A 26,111-nucleotide genomic window follows, 5' to 3' on the forward strand; every position below is an offset into this window, starting at 1 on the left:
AAACATGACTCCAGTATTTCAAGGGCTCCTCCTTTGAGGACTCCGGCTTCAGTCCTCCTACCCTCTTTGTCATGTTTTATGATTGTGTTTGCTTACTTTTTTGTTTGTGTCCCTCCACGCACAGTGCCCTGGAACCAATTAAGCCAGCCAATTAAGGTTGTGTCCCGGGCGGGGGTGCCTGCCCGGCTCCCCGCTCCAGCCTGGCACTGGCATGGGTCGCCCGGCCACGGGCGGACGGGGTTAATGGGAGGCTGATGCCTGTCCCAGTCCTGAGGAGCACAGATCATCTTTCAAGCCAGCTTCCTGGCCGTGCCACCAGAACCAACATTTGCACAGCTTTAAAGATTGCCACTATTTTTTTCTACTTCTCAAGGACCAGGATTATTCTCTTTACAGCTCCGTTTTATGCTGTTCTCTCTACTCTGTGTTACCGACTCCACCTGTCGCTTAATTTACTTTGGTTTGCTAAAACTTGACCCTCTCCAATGTCTCTTTCTTTATTTTTCTCTTTTTCCTCTCCTTCCTTTTTGCCTTGGTGTATTTATGCTGCTGTGGAACCGCTGTTGCTCCCAGATTAACAAATCATTCTGGAGCTGGTAATTAGCAACAGTTGTGCTAAAAGGAACCATCAAGAATGTTAAATTAGTCCACTTTTAAATAAACTGTGTATGAAATGTTAGATCTCTATTCCCAGAGCACCAGTAAAAATGCTGCTGGCTCTTTGCTAACAAAGCCAAAATATGGGAGTAGCATGGTTGTAACTACAGAGACAATTCCGTGCTCTTGAGGTTATAAATAATGACAGAGCATTTACAAAGCAGATGTCAATAGGACTCTTTAAAAAACATTGTTTTAAAAAAAAAAATGAAACTAGTTTCTTTTTCTCCTACTTTCATCTCTGTTCCCAGTTAGATCCCTGCCGTGCAGCTTTCCTGGTTTGTTTGGTTTTTGCTTTTTGGTTTGGGTTTTTTTTTTCCTTCCTAGATTTTTTCATATTGAGCTTGGTGAGAAACATAAGTGATTGTTATCCATTCTTTGATTTGGAGCATGGCAGCTGGGAAGAGGCTGAGCAGATGGCTGTCCTTAAGCTGACAACAATTTGGTTCCTACTACTTTGGCAGTCCTTACTGCCGAGGAAAGTCCTTGATGAGAACTCATGGGTTCCAGCGCTGCGAATGGCTTTTACTGAAATGAAAATGAAATTCTGGGAGAGCAGAAGCTCGTCTCGATCCCTGCTTCTACCTGCAGCCTTGGGAAGTGATGCGCCAGCTACGCGGGTCCAGCGTTTCGCCCTGTTGTGTTCGCTTGGTGGTTTTAGGATGGTTTGGTGATGGTTTAGCAGGTCGCTGATGCCAGAGCGTGGCCGGGGGTGCCTGGCTCCCTCTGTCCCCCCAGACAGCCCCCAGTCCTGCAGGTGCCATCTCATGGCTGTCCCCGTCTCCCCCTCCCGACCTGGCCGTGCTGACGATGCAATAGGGCTTTTTTGTTGTTGGGGGGTTTTTTATATATATCCAGATCACAATAGCGACTTTTCCTGCCGGCTTCCTCTCCTTTGGAAAGGGCAGGTTCGTCCCTCGGCCTCCAGAACAATCGGTGCCTTTGTGTCAGCCCCGTGCAATTCCCCAAAGCCCAGACGTTCCCAGAAACGCAGATGTATGAAGGGTGATAGAGCCTTATTGTGCTCCGAAACCATGGTGATGAGCACTCGGTAAATACAGAACATTTCCTGGATACTGGAGTGCAGGGGACGGTCCCAGAAGAACGGCTCACCACGAAGTGCTTGCGCTTACTGACTTCCCCCAGAATTAATCTGTGATTTCCCCCAAAATGGGAAAAGGGAGGAATTAAGATGATGTTTCAGTCTTCGTGGACAATCTCTGTCCCTTTCCTGTGACGTTGCTCTCAGTACTTGTTATTACTATGGTAAAATTAAGACTACAGCTCACAGATCTGTACCTATGTGTTATACCTATGCTTATGATGATAAGGCAGGTTTCTGTATAAGGTATTATATGTTGGGCACTTTTCAGCCATGAAAATAGAGTGATAAATATATGGGTAACTTATTCCAGACCACAGTCTGAACAGACGGATCCAGAGAAGCTTAACAACTGGCTAAAAACCCAGAATGATGTTTTGGTCCTGGTTTCAGCTCTGTTAGAGCAGTGGAAACAAGTGAAAGCAAAGGTGAAGATGGTATTAAAGGGGATCTTCTTGGCCTAGGTCTAACTTTTAAGAGAATACATTTTTAGACAGCTGAAACGTTTTCAGCTTGTCCTTTGGTTCAAACTACTCTGATTTTTTTTATTTTTTAATACTGAAATTACTCTGAGGTCAAATTCGCTGCAGTGTCCGTTAACAATTTTTGCTGAAGCCTGCCTTGGGAATCCACAAGCCGTTGTTTGCCATCCAGCAGCACGATATGGTAGATACCCAAGCAAGACACAATTTAAGGGAAGCTCCACGTAGCCCGGGCGTGTTGGAAAAGCAGAGGTGTTGTCTAGGCTTGAGCCAATCTGCTGTTTCTCCTTAAAGATTTTGGAGTCACTTTCTGTACCTGGAAAGTGTGTGATGCTGAAAGCCTGAGTGGTGACGTCCATTCCCGCAGTATGCTTTGAGGGTGATGTTTTGATGAGCATGTGCTGCATCAGCCAGCAAGAAGGAACCAGGGTCTGAAAACTGATGGAGTCCAGAACTCTCCATTGAATTCCGGTACACTGCTGTCCCAATTGGATTGTAATATTAAAAGCAATTAACTTGCTGGGCGAGGTACGAGCCTAATTGTGTGGTGGCTGTGCTGAGAAATTGTTCCAGGTCACAGGGTTCACGGTATATTGGTCGACGTGTCCTGATCCATATGCAACCGCCGTTTGCCTCCTGTCTTCTTCACCAGCCTTTCCAGTTGTGATCTGGATTGTTGCAAAAGAAATACTGCTTCATTATTCTCAATACTTATAAAGCCATGATAAGGTGCTGTTGATTTGTTCCATCCGTAGAGCTGCTTTGGTGTGTGTTTGCCCTTCCCTGGTACCTCCCGTCTGGTTCGGATAAAGTGGTGGGATGACCGCTGGAAGATTTTGAGATGCTGAGGATATTCAGAAGGGTTGAGAGGGAATTCTCTGGTCAGAATCTCACCTCGGTTACATTTTCAGATACTTGCACTGGTTCCACTTTTGGGTGGATTTCAGAGTTGTCCTGGTGGATCCTCTGCGCATAGCCTACGCTGTGTGCTTCAGCAGGCTTTGCTGAAACTTGAACTAAACTTCTAAGCTTTTTTTACAGCTGCATGTTAAGCAGAGACCAACGTTATTAGAAGTGACTGGTGATTCTGTATGAATTCCACTTCTGAAAACCGGGGCTTTTCATAACGCCTCGGGTCAAATACTGAAGTTCAGGAATCTCAGATAGTTTCTTCTGTAACAAAACACGGCCAGGACTAATGAGAGGAGAACAGATGTTCCGGCCGGGCAGGAATGCGATTGCATCTGAACTATGTGTGCATCTGAACTATGGATGCCACGCACCAGCCATTGTAAATGCTGAACTCAACTAGTAGCTGGTGATTTCTTTCCCACAGTGTGAGGGGCTCTATTGTCTGTCGTGCTGAAGTATTTGCAGCTGAGCTTTGATTTCTGTGAATAAACTGGCTCTCTGGCCACATCCACAGAGTATTTTGCAGGCAGACACAAGTTTGCTTAGCACATGCTTCAATCACATCTGGTCGCAGATCAGCTCTAGCACAAAAGCCGAGGAACTGGTGCTGTGCTGGAGCACGTACACCTTTCCAAATGATGGCAGTCCGGGCTCAGGGTTCTGCTGCAGCGACTACGGGCTATCTGCCTTCTGCAGATCTTGGGCTGAATGAGCTTATTTTTCTGTCCGGGGGGGGCCGGGTCAGGACTGAATAGTCAAACCCAGAGCTGCGGCACTGGTGGTGGGAACTGTGACGTTGTGGCCTGTCTGAGCACTCGTTAAAAGTCCTCTCGGTTATAGCAGACCAGATACGCTAGCCATAAGAAAAGTACTGTTGCACAAAGCTGAGGAACACCACCATCAGGAAACTCTTTAAGGGAAAAGTTGTGAATGAGGCATGGCAGTTGCATATTTTCATTAGGGCTTTGTTGGCCATGACATGTAGCGACATTGCTGGATTTGTGACTGATCTCGTTAATACAAGCAAGATTTGGTGTAGTCTTAATCTGTTTGAAATGCTGTGAATGGGTAAACTCAAGAGTTGGCTGAGCCAGGCAACACTTCACTGTGTCACGACTGCTGCGGGGACTTGACTTTGACTTCCCAAAGAGTGGTGAGGTCTCTCTTGGGTTTCCTTCAGACCCCTTCTCTGATTCATAGAAATATAAGTGCACGTATATGCACACCAATATATCTTTGGTTATAGATCCCATGCTATTCCGTGTAATTAAACCGTCAGATTACAGACAGCTGTTGAACGCTGCAGAGGCTTTCGATCCAATTATGCAGAATTACATAGAAGAGGGAAGAAAACCATGTAAAGTTCTGCAGAGATGAGATAGTTGAAGAGATTTCCTCCCACCTGCCCTCGATTCCTTATGGATAGCTGTGGTGGGGAAGAGTGCATTTAAAACATCCAGCAAACAATTTAAGAGAGCCTTTCATATGCTTGGTTAAAACCTTGCTGCAGCACCACTTGGGAATCATTTCTACTGGAATTCATGACATATGTTAGTTGTTTATCTTAGTGGGATATGACTTAAAATGTCAGAATGCTTTGTGTTAAGCAACAACCGAATAAAACAAACAAAATAAAAACACAGCTGTAATACCGTGCTTTAAATTGCTGAATTCAAATATGTGGTATTGATAAAGTAAGCAACAGGGCACAGTGGTGTATAGAAAATAAGACTTGTGAGTCCAGCCAGCAAGCCAAAAAAAGCCTTGAGATACTTGAATTAGAAATAGTAATGTTATTTGTCAGCTCTGCTGTAAAGATCCAGCATTTGGAATCAAACCTAAAAGCCTGAAGGAAAACAAAAGGCACATCATATTCTTCTTCCATAGCCAGTGAGAGTGCGGAAAATGAAATATGATGGCCACAGGTTCTGGTGTGAACCCCAGGAACTTGGCTGGGACTGATTATGTGGGAGCGGAGTTAAGAAGGGTGGAGATTTATGTTTGATTGGTTTTTGTGTTTTTGAGAAGGCAGTGCAATATTATTTTGCCAGCAACAGTGGCTCTGTAGTTAAGTGGGAGCAGGATTTTGTCTTTGTTCATGAACACATTTGCGCTGTGGTGTGCTTGCACCTACTCTGTGGAGACTGGAGGGCTTTTTTAGAAGCCTTCATGGTATCACTGGGCTGTCCTGGTACCTTGCCACTGAGCCCAAAGTGGATCTGGATGGGATTGAGGAGATAAGTCAACTTGGTTGTTCTTTATGTTGTATCAAGTGATGGAAATTCCGAAATTCCTGTTGCAGTGAGTAGGGATACCTGTGTTGTACCTGCGAAAGCAATGAGTAGTGATTTTCAGCAGAGCTCTGGCTGTTGGAGAAGCAGATATCTTGGAGTAACATATGGTGGAGGGGACCTCTGTATCCAGCCCTTTCCCCCAAAGCAGGACCAATACCATAACAGAGGTTACAACAGCAGAGGCAAGAGACTTCTAAGGGACAGTTGCTGTTCCAGCCCGGTTCTTTTATCACCCTGCACCTATGTTGTTCCTCATGCAAAAAGCCCTTAAGAGGTACACAGGGCTCGTGGGTCTCTACATGCTCCATCATGGGTCCCTTCAAACAGCAGCTGATGACCTACAAATCACACCATCCTTTTTAAGGTGGAAAAACCTGGTAAATGCATGAGAGCAACCACATTCATCTTACGCTTTGCCCCTCTGCAGCTGAGGCAGAGGGTGGTTGCTCAACAATGTGCCTTTACCTGGACCCGTGAAACAGATTGTTGACTGGTGGTCTCTTAGGTCTGTCTCTTTTGCTTGCACTTCAGTTCTGATCATCCTGAACTGCAGTAACTAAAGACATTTTGCCCTTTAATATGATTAAAGATCAGTGTTGAGTACATCATAACCTACTGTCGCTGTTGGCTGGTATCTGCATTTTTGCATTTAACTGTTTTCCCTTTCCTGATGAGCTTGACCAAGTTATTCCCTGATGGGAAGAGTCCTGGTTTTTAATTGTCAAACCAGGCAAAAAATATCTCTGAGTATTGGCAGGAGAAAAGAAACAATGGCAACAACAACAAAAAAAAACCTGTTACGTGATGAGATCTTACATCATCTGAAGTTGTTTGAGGAAGAGAGATTGTGGCTCTCTGGCAACTAGTGTCACTCCAGGGACTTGAGAGATGGGGCAGGGGTGAGCTGTGACTTCTCTCTGTTTGTTTTTAGACCAATAGACTTGAACTGGAGTCTGGTGTATGGGATCAGAGGAATAGGGAGGGAGCAGGCTACTGATCCATGGAGCTCCTGGAGCAGCATCTGATCATCTGGATGACACATGGATGTAGGCTTGTCCTTTGACAGATTGCTCAGAGGAGAAGAGCAGTGAGGCAGCAGAAAGCCGCTCTCATACCTAACTTGCCACAAGAGAAATGATTCTCAGCTTTTGGTGTTGATTCACAAGCTCTTCTTGGACCCTCCGGCCAAGCAGCATAGTGTCCCAGAAGTGTCGGGGGAGACCTCAGTGCAGGATGCTTCCCCTGGAGACATATGGAGACATGTGAAAAGTCCTTAAAGAAGAAGAAGAATAGCCTCAAAAAGTGGATGTAGCCAAGGGAGTGCCTCAAAAGAGCACAAGATGAGCTGCAAACTCTTCTTGATCTCTCAGGCTAGAGGAGACTGGCTTTGAGCATTAGGCAGTTTAATTCAGCACAGGGGTGGGGTATCAGAAGAAGTGTCAGCTATAAACTGGCTCTGGGCCAGTCTTGGGGACTTAGCAGCCTATAACTCCAGAATATGACAGGGCTACCACTAAGCAAAGATTCCTGAGATTTAAGACTTTTGTTTCTACTGCTCGCAGAGTTTAAGTGCGCTGAAGGTAGGGCGGTGGGCTAGGGTGTCCCCCAGGCACGACTCAGTACTGCTGTGGAAGGAAGATGCTGTTAGATGAAGGACAAGGAGGGAATGCTGTTTTATGGGATGCCGTCATGGCGCATCTCAATTTAAGATGTAACCAGAAAAAGACAATTAAGGGTGGCTGTGTTCACACATGAATTTTGAAGGGTTTAAAACAAAATTGAAACAAAAGCAGAGAGAGAAGCAACAATAGTGGTTGAGGAAAAACTGAATGGCCTCGGGCTCTGCCTTACATACTAATATATCAAGCAGCAGCATTTCATCCTTCCCCCACTTCGTACAATGAGCTCCCCATTCTGTTATGTAATGTATTCCACTATATTCTGATTTACTGGGACTCGTACTAGCCTTGTACCAGGAACATTGCATCCCTAATTTGGATTCAGCCATTCTGCCTGTAATTGCAGGCAGCATCTTTCCTGCACGCTTAGCAGAAGACCTGCCGTCCTCATCCCACCCCCCAAAAAACACTCTGGCAAGTCATGCCACAACTTTTGAGCAGCGCACGATGTGTTTTACTTCTGGGAAATTTTCCTAGATCTATTATTTGTCATATTTTCTAAATATTATGGAGTAATAACACCAAAGCTACTCTTCAAGATCTTTTTCTCTGGAATTGGTGAAGAGGCACTTTCTTTTTCAGGGAAGGGAAAAAAATAATCTTGTTTTGGTATTTGTATCACTGACTGATTTTTCAGTAGAGTCCAAGAAGCTTTCATCTGGATAGACCAAATTTCCTGAAAATGTTGAAAACATATTGGTTCCAAACCTCCCCCAAAACCACATGTTCTAGATTAAGCATGTGTTTGGGAGCTAACATCCTTCTTTCCCCAACTCCACCATAGTCTGGCATTAATAACGCCACACTTAAAAATATTTGAAAAGCCTTGCATATCTCATGCCCATGTGAATGAAGGAAATATCATTACACCGGTTCTGTAAATGGAACAACTGAGCTTTGGAGATTTCGCTAAAGTGGAGTTGTTTTGAGACAACTTATATCAAAGAAGGTGATAGATTCTTCATCACTTGAAATCTTAAGTAACGCTTGAGCTTTTCTTTCCGCCCCTCCTGCCTTTAGTATTGGTTAAATAGAGATAGAGGGATTGACGGGAGAGTGAACATTCTCTAATACTCGATCATTGGAATGGTTCCTTCTGGTCTTAATGTCTGTGGAAGTTGACAGGGCTGGTTAATTTCCAGGCATGGGTTAGGAACAGTAACATTTAATAGCTGCTTTGCCCCTCTTTTTAGGAAGCCCCAAGTGGCCCAGAACTTCCTTCCTGGAGAGGTGGAAGCTTTCACAGCTGGAGGGCGCTTGGTGGTCAGAGCTTTTATGAGAGATGGAGACAACCTGCGTTGTTGGGTTGAATGGTAACCTGAGGGTTAGCAAGACTTGAGTCTTGGCACACTCGTCCTCCACCCCATACAGCCTGGTTGTCATGCTCAGCTTCTGTTTCTTCTCTTCCCTTTGTGCATTGTGTTTACTGAGAATCCAGGATCCTTGAAGAAAAAAACCCTGCATATAAATGGAGAAGAACTTCATTTTGGCAAGAACCCTTGCATGTTTCAATAACTCCATTAATAATGGTATCCTGACTAATGTCCAGGAACTCATTTCAAATTCTGTTAGCTATCTATTCTCCAGAAGTTTGTGGTGCATTTGGTCAGTATTCAGAGCTTTGTCTGAGATTTAGCCAGTGGTCTCTTTGTTAAACCAGATGGTTAGTGGGGTTTGGAAAAAATACTGTACACAAATTTCCATAGCTGTTGAGAACAGTGATCATTAAATCTAATATCCTTCTTCCAACTACACCCAGAAGCTCATACTTGAAAGATGCAGGGTTTTTTTAAGTGCACAAAGACAATATAGTTTTGAAAATGTATATTAGATAAGTCACATAGAGCTCCCCACTTCTGTTTTTGTCTTCGAAATTAGGCATTCACCTTGAAAGTAGCTGGAGACTTAATGATTTCGGATCAACTTATGCTTATTTTATGGATGAGTGAGAAGTGATGTGGTGTTTTGGGAGGACACTAACATCTCATTAATCATGAAGGTTTTGTCTCTGATTCTGCTTGTGACCTGGGATGAGGATAGCTTCTCAGTACCTTGGTCTGCTCATCTCTCGGGGGCAGAGGGGAGATGGTAATATGGAGATGGCTCAGTTGTATTATCCGGTCTTACATATTCCCCAAACCAGAGCCACACTTAGGTAAGAGGATTGATGAAATACCGTAGTAATTTAGTGCAAGGAAGATAGAGAAAGGATGCCTTAATAATCCTAGGAGCAGGCAGTGAATGCTGAAAATGAGTTGGCACAGCCTGTAGAGGACACAGTGGTTGCCGCAGTGTACCTTTGCGAAGATGGTTGAACACCTTGAAGACATCAGCTGACGTCTTTGTTCTGGATTGAATGTGGATGCTGCTAGAATATGGGAGTGGCACTCGTTGACTTTGTTCTGCTCTTGGCGACTGAAACTTGTAGAAAGTTCGGCAGCCTTCCTAGGTACTCATCCTTTGTTTGACTGATTTCTATAATGGTCAGCCTTTTATAGGTTTTATATAAAAAAAGCATAATTACAAAGATCTGTTCCCATCAATAAACCAGTTTGAACTGTTTTGCAGGAATTTAAACTATTTCTTGTTAATCCACACACATAACTAATAAGTGAACACAGGTTTTTTTTTAAATGTACTATTTATATCAGCATATGTCCTAAAGAAGTTTTTGATATTTTTGTATTTATAGTAAATGTGTAGCGTGTGTAGCGTGCAGAAAGAAAAATCGGGGCGGGGGGGAGTAAACTCTATTAATCTTTATAAGAGAAAACATGTCATATGTAATATCCTCGAGTTGCATCACCATCTGTTTTTTTTTTTCTGAAGCCCTTGGAAATGATCCAGCAGATGCTAGGACTGCAGGAGCTGGGGGCTAGAACCTGCTCCCTGAAGCACGGATAGATGTCTTCTGCTGCTTGCTGGGCCACAGCTGCGGTTTTACACAACAAAAACTCATCTCTTGCAAATACTTTCTTCAGCTTGAGTGAGAAGCTTGCATCTGAACTGGCTCGTTGCTAAAACCCGTGGCCATAGCGCTTCTGCTAGAAACGACTTGGCATTGCTTAGAGCCTTTGCCTTGCAGATGCCCAGTTGGATGGCTCTGTGGGCAGAAGGTTTCCGGGGTGGCTGTTTTGTTATCAGAGCGAGCTGTATTTTCCTGCTTGTACCTTTCCCTCAAAGTTTACCACTTTTGCTGATTTTATGTTCCTTCCTTTTCTGTTATCCTTCCCTTTTATTTTCCCAACAGACGTGGAGAATAAGCTTTTGAAGACATCTAGGTCTTCAAGCACTGTCTTTTGAAAACCAGGGTCTTCAAAAGTCCAGCACGCAGTGTTGCTACTCCAACACCTTTGCTGGGGAAATCCCGTCCTGTGATGCAGAACTCAGCTGGCAGATGGTAGAGCTGGCCTGAGTTATTACAGCGGGAGTTGGTGGGCTTTTCCTACAGGAAATCCAATGAAAGAGATTATAAATTTTAGGAGATCAGGTAGGTAGGTAGGTAGCTTAAACCTTTCAAGTCAGGCTAACAGCATTCTTCGCAGCTTAGTAGCTTTAGTCGTTAGGCAAAAAATAACCTCACCACTTTCCAAAGGGACTGATGAACTTTTGCGAGATGTTTAAGCAGTGACCGGTGATGCCTGAGGGCTCGCTCTGAGCCAGAAGATCCCCTCCAAACCTGTGCTCCTCCTTCTGCAGGTTAGAAAAAGCCGCCTCGTTCCCGGCTTAATGGTCTTTGGGAGCAATTCACACATGTGAGGACGTGGCAGCGCTGTTCTTTAAGACCTAACAGGTCTTTTCCCTCCGTGCCCATCACCGTAGCCTTTCCCAGCATTGATGGCCAACCAGGCAAGCTCTGCTCGACCACTTCTTTACCTTCCCAGGAGCCCTTCTGGGGAATTGTTCTCATTTAAATTAATCTTTCTATATGTAAATGATCAGGATTGACTGCGTTACTCCCAGGATTTTCATCCCCACCTACTGAGCGTAATCCGTATTGCCCTATGTCTGCTGGAGGTATTCCCACTGATCGGTTTTAGGTTTGTATTTCTGCCTTGCCTGGCTGTGCAACAGCAGCTCCGCACGTGCAGACGTTGTCCTCCGCAGCTCCATCTGAGGAGCTCCACCATCCAGCAGAAGAGTTTATTATTCCCTCTCTAAGTATAATTTATAGGACTATGCATTTTGTATGACTGAATCTCATTCCATGCTTATTACTGAATCCTTCAAAGCCATCCAGCCTGTCCTCTCTGATATCCTGGTCCTCTTCTGTATTAACAGTTCTCGTGAACTTTCCTTGCTCTGCAAAGCAAGGCTAAAATGAGGGGTTGAATAGAGCTGACAGCTCCTTCAAGGGCAGATTAGAGCATAAGCATAAATTTAATTTCAGATGAACGACAGGAAATGTAGAAGGGGATGGACTTCCCTAGGTCTGGGTTCTAGTTTGACCTCAAACATGAGCAGACAGCACGCGGAAAGGAGGTGGGAGATAGGTGGGATTAGTAGGAAGAAGTATGAAAGTCGAGCACAAGCACATATGGAGAAAATAGCTGTGCTTGGGGTAGCTGTCGCGTTTAATACCAGCGGTCAAGACCATGAGCTTGATCTCTAGTAAGTTCATAACAGATACCTCAAGGAATTCATGAGGAACAGAGGTAATGCCAGAAAACTGCAGAAAAGCAAACTCGAGGTTATGTTTATGAAGAAGGGAAAAGAGGTGCTGGGGAACAGCTGACCGGTCGGGTTACTCTCAGATCCCACCGGGACTGGAATAAATCCTCAAATGAACTGCAGTGAAGCCCCTGAAAGCAGGCGGTGTTGACTGGTGGACAATTATTCAAGTCAAACCAGTTTCCTTCTACAAGAAGATGGCAGGTCTTGTGGACTCCGGAGCAGCAGTAGATATCCTGTAACTTGGTTTTTTATAAGGCTTTTGATACTGTGGAGGAACATCATGCATATGCTTGTAGTCTGTATCTTGGAGTGGAAAAAAAGTATCTTCTCACACACCTTCCTTGGAATCAAGTCATCTAATGGCCTCCATGAAACTACACTAAATAAATGTGGGTAGTGGGAAAGGCTTTGAGACTGGGAACCTCTCCTCAGGAGGACTGGGGTGGCGAGGTGGGATTAACGGTGTAGGAGGAGACTCTAGGAAAGAGTTAGGCTTGCCTCACTTGTAGGTGTTTAACCTCCTCCATCAACTAACAGCGAGTCATAATGCATTCAACCACTGCAGCGTTTAAAGGGCTTTATTGCTTAAGTGTTGGGGTGTTGCCTCAGAAGAGCATGCCAGAAAGGTTTGGGGTTTTTCTCCTCTGCACACATGTGTTGGGCCCAGCGCGTATCAAGTGAAGTGTTCCAGCTTTGTGCCTCGGCACCTTTCACGTTGAAGGGAGTATTGATCTGTTATTTTGCTGGCACTCTGCTTCCCAAACTCAGTAAGAGACTCTGTTACCACTTTAGACTAAATGGAGAAAGATCCGATGAGTTTGCCATTTTGAGGGAAAATGAGGGAAATTCTGTCTTCTGGTGTATGGGATGAACCTTATGGCTCCCTGCTACAATTAAATTATCCACCCCCTCCTATTGGGAGACGAACAGATGCAAACCCCAGCGACTCAGAAGCTCCCAAGGCTAATAATATTGTGTTTTTTTTCATGTCAGAAGTATTTTTGTGTTTGTCGAAAGATTCACTTGCACAGCCGTAACATCTCTCTCTGCCGTGCCTGGAACAGATGCGTGTGTTGTAATATAGACTGTGAACATTGACATCGCATGTGGTTCTCATTCCTCCCATTCATCTTTGAAGCTAATTGGTTCCATCCATTTCAAATGTGTTTGGCTCGCCGCAGCTATTTGTACTTTCACTCTGGTTATAGCGCTAATGGTGTGATATATATAACATGAAATAAACTCTCGTGACTCCGAGGTCTGAGGAGACACATACGCAGTACTCACATTTTGCTTGCTGTGTTGGGTTGGTTGTTTTTTGGTTTTTGTTGGTTTTTTTTTTTTTTTAATTATGTCCCCCAGACAATTTTTTTCTCTTCACTGAAAATGTTATTGACTCGCTGGTGCCTAAGATGAGGGCTGGTGGAGATCACCGTCGTGATCGCAGCTCATTCTGCATCACAGGAGTGCAGAAGATGCAAAAAGAAGAGCCTGTCGGTGTTTGCCAAATGTAAAAGGTTTTGCACTTCATCTGCTGATGGTGGACCTGCTGGTTGGCTTCAGTGTTGTTCCCTGGCAAGATACGGGGACTGGCACTGTTTGAAACCTACATCTTGTCCTATCTACGTGTTTTAATACTGTGAATGTATGGATTAGTAAAAAAAAACAGTAAATCATCAGAATTAATAAATGAGATAATACCATAATTTTCCCGTGACCCAACAGCATAATGTAGGCAACTTAATATTCCTGTTGAAAAGGCATCAGTAAGGTCACAGGGTATTTCTCTGGTCCCCTCGTCTTTGCTCTAAGAGGCCACGGGGACGTGGCACTTCCGTACTAATTGGTAATTTTTCTTTCTCTACCAGTGCTGACTCAAAGTAACCTTGTTACCTTCTATTCGTTATAAGCGTGTCTCGGTGAAAGGTGATTTCAGTCTTTGATGTGTGTTTAAACCCAGATTTTAGAGGGATTTCTCTGATGAACGGCGAGGGAATATTTGGGGATTTTTGCAGTTCATTCCCATCCCTGATTAATTTTTGAGGAAGCAATGGAACATGTTTCACACTTCAGCTTCTGCTCAAAAAGTCATGTAGTTTCTCAGCTTCACTATAAATATTTTCATTTCTTGCTGGGGAGGCTTGTATTCCCATTGTTTAAGTAACCCAGTTCATACTAATTCTTTGCTTTTGGTTTTTTTTTTAGTATTTTATTATTATTTTTAAACAACTTGGCTTGTAAGTATTTGGGTTACTGCTCTCAGCTGAGAGCTGAGTCACGCTAACTTTCTTCTAACCTGTCCTCATCAGGAAGGAAAACGTGTTAGCTTTAAATGTTAAGCTTGGCGATTTCAAGCCAACAGAGAAATTTCATGTATGGCTGCATCGACCACAAATGCAGCCATTGTCCACTTGAAAAAAATAATCCGCTGTGTAGGGATCGTATTTTTAAATGGTTTCTGTTGAGTCTCCGGATTTCTGCTCTGTGAAGGTTTGACATGCCGTACTTCTGTCAGCGACTTCAGGGGATGCGTGTGGCGAGACTGGGCAGTGTTCAGCAGAGCTGGAGCTAAGGTGGTACCCGACACTAAAGCTCTGGCTCAAGGTTGAAGAGCATCTGTCACCTGAGCTTTGCTGTTGGCCACAAGCAGATGGTTTAACTCATCTTTGCAATGAGGGGGAGAGCCGCCCACCAAAACTCGCTCACCTGCGTTACACCAGCTGCGGGTTGGTAGCTTGAGGGAGGGTAAAGCAGGTCTGGGTGCTGCTGAAGTCGTTACACCTTCACAGCAGTTGTTTGTAGAAAACAGAAGACTCTACATCTTTGGCTTACCGGTTTTGTTGCTAATTTTGTTCCAGCTCTGGAGAGGCACCCTCTGGGTCGGTGGGTGTTGGTGGCAGTGGGGATCTTCTAAAATGAAATGATCACTGAATTTCATGAGTTTTCTTTCTTTTTCCTTGTAGGTCCAAGTTCAGTTAAAAACAAGAAAAAGGGTAAGTTTGAGTTTTAATTTAATTTTCTTTTCTGTGCCTGTGTTACCCGGCTATGAATTCTCTTTAGCCAACATGAAGGAGAAACCAACAACAGGTTCCCTCTCCAGGAAGGGCAGGGATTAACGCGGTGCGTGGTCCCACACCACAGACCACACGTTGCTCTCCTGTTCCCACATTGCCATGGCAGGACTGCATGACCCAGCGGCGGCAGGGGAGCATCGGAGCTCCTTAAAGCCTTCCTTAAAAGATAAAGGAAGTTAATTACATTGTATAGAGGTAATTCTGAAGATGCTATAATTAAATAGTTGAGTGGAGTTGGGTGGCGTACTAGCTATTGGGAGCCACTCGCTGTTTGCCAGGCCATCTCTGCCAAAACAGCTTTAGCTTTCATCCCTGTCCTGCCACGCGTCTTGCTGCAGGCTGGGGTCTCCTTCAGACCCACCGAAGTCAAGATAGATAGGCTCAGCATCTCACTTCTGGTTGGGTATTAACCTCAGAAATATTATTTTATGTGTCCATTCTGAGTGTTAGTCAGCCCACAGGTATTTCGTCTGACGTGCTTATGTTCCTCAAGCTTTTTGCAGTGGGTAATTGGGCATTTTTTAAAATGCATGTCAATGAGTTGTTGTGACTTGGGTTATTTGTGTTTCCATGGGGTGTCTGATGCCATCCTTGTTTGCCTAGGACTGCTGGGGAATGCTTACGGTCATACACTTACTTGCTACCAGGAACTTGAGCGAGTCAAAGGGTCTGAGTTGCTTTATAAACTTTTCCTCAAAAATATGCTGCAGTCTTGATTTCAGGGAAGCACAGTCAGATTACCCTTCTTTGCTCCATGTAACCGTCAAAACACTTCTGTGCACTTTTTAAACCGCGGTGCGTGCTTGCAACAGGTCGTAGGTTAGGAGAAACGCAGAAACTGTGCACAGCTCGGGGTCGTGCTGCCTCCGAAGCCCGGGGAGCTCCATCTGACGAGGAGCTCCTCCGGGCATGGACACGCAGCACGTGCTCACGGCCGAGCCTGCGCAGCAAAGCACTGGCAGGTGCAACGTCAGCTCTCCGCTTACTACCTGTTGCCCCTAACGTATATTTAATTAACAGACAAGTCAGCTGTTCTGCACGTTGCTGTGTCCCTCGGGAGATCTTCCCGCACGTGCTGGTCCACGGCCTGGGCTCCAGCCCACCGTCGCGACCTGCGGCAGCAAGAGCAGCCGAGCTTTGCGTGTCTGTGCTACTTTAATAGCACGTCAAATCACTTTTAATCCGTGGATACAAACTGGAAATTTACAGCTGAGAGGTTGAGACAGGCCACAGTTAGATACTTGTTTATATTTACTCTCAAAAGCAGCATAAAATTTTATGTGTGAGAAGTTTGTCCTAACAAAACTCTGAAACCCTAAACCCGTGTTAAATGAGCTGAACTAATAACAAATGATGACTGTGGTATTCATAGCAACCCTGAAGTAGCAGGGGGATCTCGTAGAGCTGTATTATATACAGCTGTAGCACTGTATAAAATAGTTTCATTTTATGGTATTGTCACATTCAATTTTTTTTAGAGTTAGAGCTTATTGTTTGGCGAATGATGGTTAAGGAAAACTTACTGGTTCTGCCTGCTTTGAGTTTTGGAGCCTGCCTGGTGCGTGTGGGTAAAGATGGAGACTTGGCATGCTGGGACTTGGGTGCTGGAGACCTTCCCTGGAGAGCTGCTCCTGCTGGGGTCCCCTCAGACGATAGATCGATCGAGAGCTTTATACTTACTGAATATCTATTTTTTGCCTTGTGATTTAATAAGTGAGGTTCCATTACTGCAGAAAAGTAGTTGAAAGTACTTGAAGGAGCGGGAATGCACAGAAAATAAGTGTCCCTGTGCGGCATGGGAATTATGTGCAATTGTTTTACTGCTAAACTAGCAGCTCATTTAGTAGCAGACCAGATTTCTGAGACAAATTAGTTAAACCAGCTGTAATGTGTATCCCTCTTGGGAAGGAAAGCAAGGAGTGACAGCAGCAGGATTCCTGACTTACTGCGTATGATCCTTCGTTCGGTATGGCCGAGATCGGAGGGGATGTGAGTGAGAAGAACTTAGTAAGTGTGCTTTAGGGGAAATGGGCAAGGGGGTTTGATGCAAGGTGGTAATTTCCAAAGCACGTCGTTATCCCGAGGAGGAGGAGAATTGCTGGATTAGAGGGAGGCTGGCTTGTTGCCAGCTCAGATTTGAAGGCACGGCTGCTAATCTGGGCAGAAATACTGCTGCGAACGATTTGTCCCCTTAAGCCTTTGCCCTGTTGTTGTAGGATACCAGTATTACTGTAATCACCCGTGCTTACTTCAACTTCGTTTTCCGCACATTGAAACTAAACCGCACAGTTGTCCTGCGCTGATTTCCATGTGCCCTTGTTTGTGGCTAGTGGCCATCTAGAGTTTTCCACTTGTGTGCTAACTAAAATAGTTGGAGTTTTCCTTATAGTTTTGTTCCATGACAAAGATGGATATTTAGCAGAGAAACAAGTACATAACTTGGAAACAATTCCAATAACCGTTATTTCATATCCTGGCTGCTGCTGTCGTATAAACAAGTGTTTAATTCTGTCCTACATCAGACTTTGTTTCAGCAATTGAAGCAATTTTGCTAACTTAATTAAAGCTCTTTGGCATAAAAGCTGTTACAAAGTTGCATTTTAAAAACTACATCAAAAGAACATAATTTCTATCAGGGATCTGGAAAATCAGGAGAGCAGAGGTCACTCTTTCCCTGCAGACCTTGTGTTCAGTCCACCATGGATATACCTGATCGAAGTCTTTGCGTACAAGGTTGGGCTGTTTCTTTTCCTGGGCCAGCGTGGTGAGATGAGTTTGAGGATCATGGCAATTCTTCAGTGCTTTCATCCTCCTGATTGGGTTGGTCCTTCCTTTACCTCCATCCAAAGCCCAACACGCACATTTAATCGTTTTGAGGCATTGCAGCATCTAAAGTCCTTGGTGCGCCTTAAGCGCATCCTCGTCGCGCCACAGAAGTGTGCCGCTTGGTGGGGATGCCTCCTGCATCGCCCGGGGCGCTCGGCAGCTGGTGGCGAGGAGCTGAAGCTCAGCTCTGAACTGCCCTCTGGAGGCACCTCTCTCCCTCCGCCAGGAGATCGAGCCGTGGGGATTACATGCTAATGCAAACGTATACAGCAGGTAGAAAAGATTGCAACTGTCTTCTGTTAAAAAAACAAACAAACAAAAACAACAAAAAAAAAAACCCAACTGAAAACTGAGAAACTGCAGAGTGGTTCATCTCGGCTTTTGATGCTCCAGCTTTCATGGTGTTGCACTGCAGCGCGTCATTGGCCTAAGGGAGCATCCTAACCTTGCCGTAGGGGTGCAAGCAGCTCTCGGGCACGCTGCCTTTGAGGGCTGTGGGACCTCCCAGGCCTGCGCCGAGAGCAGGGCGGCCAGGGGAGGGCTGCGGCCGCAGCTCTGGGGCAGACACCCTCCCAGCCTTCATCTCTTGGGGGGCCTCGGGGGGTCCACGTGCCTCAGTTAAATGTAATTACATAAGCTGGAAGGAGCCTGCAAGCTGGCAACCTACTTCTGCCCTGCCAGCAGCGTTGTCCTCATGGTGCGGAGCTGTGGGACCCCCACCCCGGCTGGCTGGGTGCTCCCCTTTGTCCCTGCACTCCAGCCAGCAACGAACCATCCCCAGTCTTCTGCTTTCCTCGTTCCCAGGACTGTCCTGTGGGTAAAAGACCATCCCATACTCAGTGTGCGGAGAAGCTAATGTTTGACCTTCTGTTTTTCAGGTAAGAAGGCTGGTCCTCCAGGGCCCAATGGTCCCCAAGGGCCACCAGGTCCTCCTGGGCCCCAGGGTCCCCCCGGCATTCCCGGCATCCCAGGGATTCCTGGCACAACCGTCATGGGACCGCCTGGCCCCCCTGGCCCACCGGGCCCTCAGGGACCACCTGGACTGCAGGGCCCCTCAGGTAACTGGTTTGTCCCCTTCTCTGCTCAGAGCCCTTGCACAGCGGGGGGGGGGGGGGGGGGGGGGGCACGGGAGATGCCGCAGCGGCAGCACTGCTATTCAAGTAAATAAATAAGCTCCAGGTTTGCATCTGAGGACAGCGTAGGGTCTGAACGCGATGGTGCAGCACCCTTGAGTAGGACTCGGGTGTTCCTGGGCTCGTCCTTGCGCCCACGGGGGAGCAAGAGGAGCAGCAGCAGTTCTGCAGCCCCGCGGGCTGTGCGGTGGGAGCGCAGGCGCAGTGGGTTAGGGTGCGATGCCGTGGGCGAGGTGGTGCCTGTCGGAGGAGGATGAGGAGGAGGATGCAGACCTGCGGAGCCTCAGTTGCTTTTAAGCATCCTACTGAAGTCTACCAGTGACCGATTTTTGTGGGGGCAAACTGGCTGCAAGGTGGCTCTTCTCGGCGGCAACTTAGTGTTTGTGTTAATCCCTCTTGAGCTGACGCAAAGCCTGCCTTTGCAGCCGGACCAGGCAGGCTGACGCTTAGCACAGCCGCTGAGCCAGCCCAGGACCCGCACGAACCGAGGCAGCTTGCCTCCCGTACCAGCCAGATGAAACTATGGGTTTCTCCTGCAGATCTTGCTTTCTTTTTTCTCTGTTTCTTTGTATCTGCACCGTATTGTTTCTCCACGGAGTCATGTGCCGGTTATTTTGTTAAAATCCTGGATTAAATAACTCTTCAAAATGCAGATTAGTGGAAGTTCTCATCAGTGTTGTTTGTTTTATATATATATATACATACATGAACAATCTAGTATTAAAAAATGTATCTTCAGAGAAATTGGGCCTATTACCCTATAGCTCACATGGCTCTCAAAGGAGAACTTGGTTGACTAATCACTTTATATGTCCGAAATTGCCAAGGCAGAGGCCAGGAGCAGCATGAGGTCCTTAGCACTCCAGAGTGCTGCCCACAAGCATCTCCTCTTTAATAGAGATTTGGCTCTCGGAGAAAAGAGATTTCAGCACGTAGCTTGAATGCAATGAATGACCTGAGTTACTGCAGAGTGAAACTTGTAATCTTTGCAGCCAAGAGGGCTTTATTGCCACTACCGATCAGGAAAAGGGTTGTGCATTTTTTCTTTCTAGTGGAAACTGGTTGAATAACATTGGGGCATTTTATTGACGTTAGACAGAAATGCAGGAATAAAATAGGAAAAAGTAGGATGACTCTTTTTCTTGTTTATGTACTTTTTAACATTAAGCTGCACCCCATACTGCTGTTACTGCCCTCCTCCTGTTAAAAATGGGGTTTTAATGGCTATTATGGGGTAAGATTAAGTTTTATTTATAGGAATGTTTACTGCAGCTCTTTCAAGCTTCCTCGTCAATGATGTGAAATTGCATTTTGCAGGTGCCACAGACAAGGCCGGCTCCAGAGACATCCAGGTTGGTTGATACTCTCTCAAGGGAAAAAGCCAGCTTTGTCTGGATTTTTGTAAACATTACTGGCTGTTTGCTAATGTCGTGCTCAATGGTATAGCTCGGAAAAAAACCCCACCCCTTCTTGCATATGCTAAATCATAGCTATACAGAATGACTGCCAGAGCTCACCCTTTTTATTGCTCAAAAGAAAGCTGTGCTAATCTGGCTTGGGCTTCTCACCTCTTCTCCAGTACTTGAACGTGATGTTGTCAGCTGCTCTGATCTTCTTTTTTTCATTTATGAAAAGCTTTAATGATTTCAGGATATTGTCCTGCCTCTGTACTGGTTACCAGTGCTGTGGAGGTGTGTTGAGTTACTGTAAAAGGACGCGGTGTTTCCCATTAATTTTAAATCCCTATGATCTCATTTGCAGCCAGCTGTGGTCCACCTTCAAGGCCAAGGCTCAGCAATCCAAGTGAAGAATGGTAAGGATCTCATGATATTGGCGATTACTGAAAAGAGCCCATCCTGCACCCGTAGCCTCGTACCTGGGTCTAAGTCCATCCTGTAACACGGGTTCCTGATTATCCCTGCTGTTGCCCCCCCCCGAGTGACAGTCTGATTTGCCTTGCCCAAACCCCTTTAGAGGAGTCTTCTGTTGAGTGTCCATCCCCATTTCCCCTGCGCTCCTATTTGTCTCCCAGATTATCTCTATCCTGTAACTCCCAGTAATTCTGTCCTGCTGAATCTCCCTTCTTGACCTCTAGATACATGATGTGCCTCCTCCAACCTACTGTTTTCCGTTTTCCTCAGCCCCTCGATGGCCAGCCTTCTTTCCCACTCTATTCTAAGCCCTCAGTGTATCCTTTTCCTGTCTCAGCCCCTTTAGCCTGTGTTTTCCTCCAGTTTTGCCGGTAATTTATGGCAGGGGAAGGCACAGCTGTAGTGTTGAGGACACAGTGGTGCGCAGCCACTGGCTCCTCCTGCGTTATGCTGTGAGCCTGCACACACGCAGCCTCCACCATCCCTTGTGCATCTCTGCCCCCACCAACAGCCTTTAAGCTCAAGCCCTGCCGAGCCATTTCACGTCCACAGGCAGCTCTTCGCTCTCCTCCTTCCTCCACGGCTCCCTATCCAATTTCTGCTCGAGTTCCTGCTCTTCTTGCCAACAGCTGGGTCTCATTCATTAGCTGCTGCCTCCCTGCTCACGATGTCTGGCTGTGCCGGAGAGGAGCTGGCTGTCTTGTCCCCTGCCTAAGCCACCACGTGCGGGTCCCCGGGGAGCGCGGGCAGCAGCGCTGCTGCACGTACCCCGCTCCCGGACCTGGAGGGCTGCAGCTCCCAAGGGTTGGTGCAGCAGGGACGGGGCTGCAGGACCCCTGTCCACCAACTTCTGCCCCACGCATGGGATGATGAGGGCTGGCCACCGCCTCTGTTGAAAGGCAATTTCTCTCTTTCAGCAGACGTGAGCTGTGGGAGCTGAAATTTCTCATGGTTAGGGAAGTATGCTTGCAGCGGGGCGGGGGAAAGCTCCCCAAAACAAAAAAGGAAACTGGCCGTTCCTAGGAACAATATGAGGGAAAAGATGCTGTTTTGCTTATGTCCAAGATGTAATTATCCCTTTATTAATGGGAAGCCTATATGTTTACAGAGCGTACGCTACTCTCCAAGAGTGGGAATTGCCCTGTGAGTGTCCTTCCCTGCTGCTCGGGAACAATCTGCTGCTGTGAGCCATTAATGCTGTCCAGCTGACAGCCGGCAGAAAAGGCAGCCTGGCTGGTTTGCAACTGGGGGCAGGGAGCTGAGAAGCAGATAAAGACTGGGAGGAAAAGAGTTGCGTTTGATAAAGCAAATGCTTTGTTGTTATTTTGGCTTTTAAAAACCTAGGAAATGTAATGACAAAGCATTTGTTAAAATAATGCTAGTTACAAAGTCAAGCGTGTTGAAGTTAAGGAATACCAGAATTAAAATCGATTGTGTAACCTCGAGTTGGGCTCCATGCACAGATATGTCCTGAGAGATGGTGTCGTCCCATAGTTGCACACAATTTTTTCTGTAATCCTGTTGTCTCTTGCTGCAGAGAAGTTTTCTTCTCGGGATAATCCCAAGGCTTCAATTGAGGGTGAAGCCTGTATCGTGACACCACTGCTGAGAACATCTTCCTGCCCAGCAGAACTGAGAGGGGGGCAGACAGATTGGCCACGTTTAGTTCTGTTCCCATAAGGACAGGAGCGACCGTTCTCATCCTGGACTTGCTATGGTCCTCAAGGACGTACCTGTTGATGTAGTCTTCAGCACACTGTCTGCTGAAGCTCTGCTTTGTTTAATGTAAACACTGGGTAGAGAGGTGTAGGGAGAGGAATGAATGAGATGGAAAGTAGAGGAAGAGGTTTAATGGTCTCAACATTGGGTGATGTCAGTTGAGGATCTTTCTTGGAGAATTGGATCCTGGTCCTACTTCTGCTGCAGAGTTTCTTCCATGATACCAGGGAGGTCGCCAGTAACAAAGCTTTGACACGGGCTCTGAGCAGATGCTCTTCCTGAGGCACTTGGGGTCTGAGTTGTAGAAATGCTTTTGTAATCAGAGCTGCGGCAAGTCATTTGTGATCTGTGGCTGAACATACAAAAATAGTGGGAAAAATCAGCCCCTGGTCTCTCAGGTGAATTAAGCAAACGTAGCAATTGCCTTACAGTACTGGCATTGATTTGCATGTGCCAGAGTGTCTTTCCTCTGGAGTGGGGATGATACTGAGAACATGTTTTCAGGCCTGTAAAACACTCAAATGTGATAATAAGCTCAACTTAGTGTCAGGAGGAGGCAAGTTAGTCTGGATCCAGCACTGGGAATGAACGTAGTGCAGTACAAAGGCCATACGCCTATTTTCAAGCATAAGGAGAAGTACAAGGACAAGTAGAGATGTAAATGTGCTGTACGCTGAAGTGATGGTGTAACTGGAGCAATAGAGAGGAGTCCAAACTAACACACCGTAGCCTTTAATTCTGGGATTTTCTTACCGAGTTACTTGACTTTTCAATTTGAGTCTGTGCCAGCCGTTGTGTGTGAAACCTTGCAATGTCACTGTATTTCTGTGCTCCTGCGCTTTTCATTCTGACGGGTACTGAGTGACTGCCGTTTTCTCATACTGAGATCTTTCAGGTGGAGTCCTCAATGACTGGTCTCGCATCACTATGAACCCCAAGGTGTTTAAGCTGCATGCCCGCAGTGGGGAGCTGGAGGTACTGGTGGACGGCACATACTTCATCTATAGTCAGGTAGAAGTGAGTACGGTCCTAGGCCTAACTCCTATTCTTGTGTTCCAATGGAAGCCTTGCATGAACCACGAGAGGGCTCCAGACAACTAGCAAATGCCAAGAACTTGTATGTACTTTTAACCGCTTCGTGCTCTAGGAGACGTGTGTCGGAGGAAGACGTTAGAGTTTTGAAGTGCAAGGTCACACGTTTCGCCGTGACATCAGCTGCAAGAGATTAGTTACCGAAACACACGCTCAGACGCCCAGCCAGATCCCACATGCCACCAATGCCTTTTTTTAATCCTCCATATTGTCTGTGCAGTCATTCACCGGCCCATCTAAACCTCCTTGCAGAACAAAGGTCCCAGCAGGATGCTAGGCTCTGTGCTTTAAAAGAGATGTAAGACCAAAACCCTGACAACTCGTGATCATTTCAAAGCCATGACACTTTTTGTAAGCATAGGACTCATGGCCCCAGGTGGCGTGGCCAAACTCCAGCCCAGGTAACTCCATTTTTCCACCTTCTTTGCGTAGCTTCAGACCGACACGATGCGCCGGCAACCGCACTGTGCAGCGGGATGGCTCAGCTGCTGCTTTAGTTGGTACCAATGATGGATGTACAGACCTGCTTCTGTAAAAAGGGCTAAACAAAGTAATAAATTATTGTGTTATGATTTAGTATACGGCTAATTAAGACATCATTTCCTCTCCCCATTCAAATAAAATGCAGGAGACGGACTTTCATTTAACGCACTGCTCCCAGTGTCTTGCAGATCTCTGAACAGAATTGCTGAGCTCTGTGTGGAGTATGAGCTACAAAGCTCTCCCCTTCCAGAGCATGCAGGCTGTTCACCCACCTGCAGACTGAAAAACTGTCCAGGTTCTGGGACAGATTTTAGCAAGACAAGAGGGTTTCTGTGTGACAACCACAATTAAGCAATTTCCACCTTGCTCCAGGTTTCTGATATTACCTTCTGCTCAGGATTTGCCTCTGTTCAGTTGGCAGCCCCGCTGGGACTGTACCAAGTCAGATAAAGTGGGCTGTGGATGCCAAGTTAGGTGCTCTTCCATGGAACTGGTTACGTGTCTGGTTTGGATGGGGACAGGAAAAATAACTCTACATGGGCCAAAGTATAATTGTTTCCCGAGTGCTTAGTGCTAATTTCTGGCCACACGTTGTGCCTCTGAAGCCTTTGTCATTTCTAGTCCATCAAGGAAAAAGGGGTCTCAGTCTTGTGTAGCTTCTGTGATCGCAGGATGTAGACTAAGAAGAACTATCAGATGCATCCAAAATGGCTGGCTTGCTTCTATCAGGAAGAAGCAGCTCTCTGGGACTGACTTCTCCTTGGACAGGTCTTTCTCATGCATCTCACAGTTCTTCAGAATCAGTGTGTGGGAGATGATTAAGTAACAAGTAACAGAGTCATGGGGACTTAGACGCTAGGTCTGAGTTAAATCAGTACAAATGCTATAAGGTCATTTGCTTCCAAGCTGTGGAGGTTGGGAGAGTGTCTTCCCTGTAATAGCTTACGCCTTTGAAAGCACCTCAAGTCCAGTTACAAAGGCGGCAACTCCCAGTACATCTTAGGGCATTTTTGATGTCAACACTAAAGGAGGCTCATGGGACCCAGAAAGCAGGACTGGCCAGGTAAGTGAAAGAGGACTTCAGTTAAAATATTTCTGTTTCTTTGTTGGATGAAAAGCTGTTTGTAGCAGATAGGGTTGTCTACACATTTTTGTAACTAGGCCTGTGCAGGTTTGTAATTTTTCCTGTAATAAGCAGGGTCTGAAGCGAGGATTCGTAGCTCAGCCTCAGATACATGAATTCACGGCTGCTTGCATGCTTGTGTTAGTATGAAGTGGTATACAGAGTTTCCTCCTGTTTGGTTGGCTTGGGGTTCTTTGTGCCTCTGACAAGTCAACCTCCCGTGAGTATAGGTGTCCCGGGGCCAAGGAAGGGACCGTTAGCGGAGGCGACGTATATGTACACACTGAAAGGAATGTGGGCTTGTTCCATGTGCACAAATACACTCCCTAATACCTTTCTTCTTCCTGCTTCGCATCAGGTATACTACATAAACTTCACAGATTTTGCCAGCTATGAGGTGGTGGTGGATGAAAAGCCCTTTCTGCAATGCACTCGGAGTATTGAGACCGGCAAGACCAACTTCAATACCTGCTATACAGCTGGGGTCTGCCTCCTCAAAGCCAGGCAGAAGATTGCTGTGAAAATGGTCCATGCTGACATCTCCATCAACATGAGCAAGCACACAACTTTCTTTGGGGCCATACGCCTAGGAGATGCACCAGCATCCTAGATGAACTTGGCATGTCCAAGGATACTCACAGAACTGCACAGTGCTGCTGTTCATAAGCGTATCAGTATTTCAGGGGGTTCTGTAATCCGGCCATAAAGAAAACTGATCCAGAGCTATTTATTCCTATATGTGAATGCAGGAAGCACAATTGTCTTCTGTGACTTGCATGGAGACTTGGATCAAAAAGCTAGTTGAAAAAGCGTTGTGAGGAAGAAAGGCTGTTGTGTCTGCCTTGTCTCAGTATTTCAAGTATTACTGCACTGATATTCTGCTCTGTGATCTTCACACGAGGCTTGTTGAGAGTGGTGTGGGTCTCTGCTTTTATGTTGCACTAGCAAGAGCATCCCAGGCGGTAGCGGGAGAAGAAAGACTAATGTCCA

At 46.1% G+C, this 26,111-nt stretch overlaps 1 protein-coding gene across 1 annotated transcript in view; it reads left to right on the top strand.

The window, feature by feature from the left end:
* The window catches only part of EDA (ectodysplasin A), a gene marked incomplete at its 5' end in the record, with an annotated part of 80,849 nt that extends 55,012 nt beyond the window's left edge, over positions 1-25,837 (top strand). The window contains 6 exons of the mRNA XM_082488022.1: positions 14,764-14,793; positions 18,579-18,758; positions 20,151-20,185; positions 20,595-20,646; positions 23,310-23,440; positions 25,480-25,837. Of these exons, the coding sequence (XP_082344148.1) occupies positions 14,764-14,793; positions 18,579-18,758; positions 20,151-20,185; positions 20,595-20,646; positions 23,310-23,440; positions 25,480-25,731 (680 nt within the window). The 3' untranslated portion in view covers positions 25,732-25,837. The remainder of the gene's footprint in view (positions 1-14,763; positions 14,794-18,578; positions 18,759-20,150; positions 20,186-20,594; positions 20,647-23,309; positions 23,441-25,479) is intronic.
* Positions 25,838-26,111: the final 274 nt, after the last annotated feature.

Source organism: Vanellus vanellus (genome assembly GCF_965231255.1).
Source record: "Vanellus vanellus genome assembly, chromosome: 10".
Classification (NCBI taxonomy): domain Eukaryota; kingdom Metazoa; phylum Chordata; class Aves; order Charadriiformes; family Charadriidae; genus Vanellus; species Vanellus vanellus.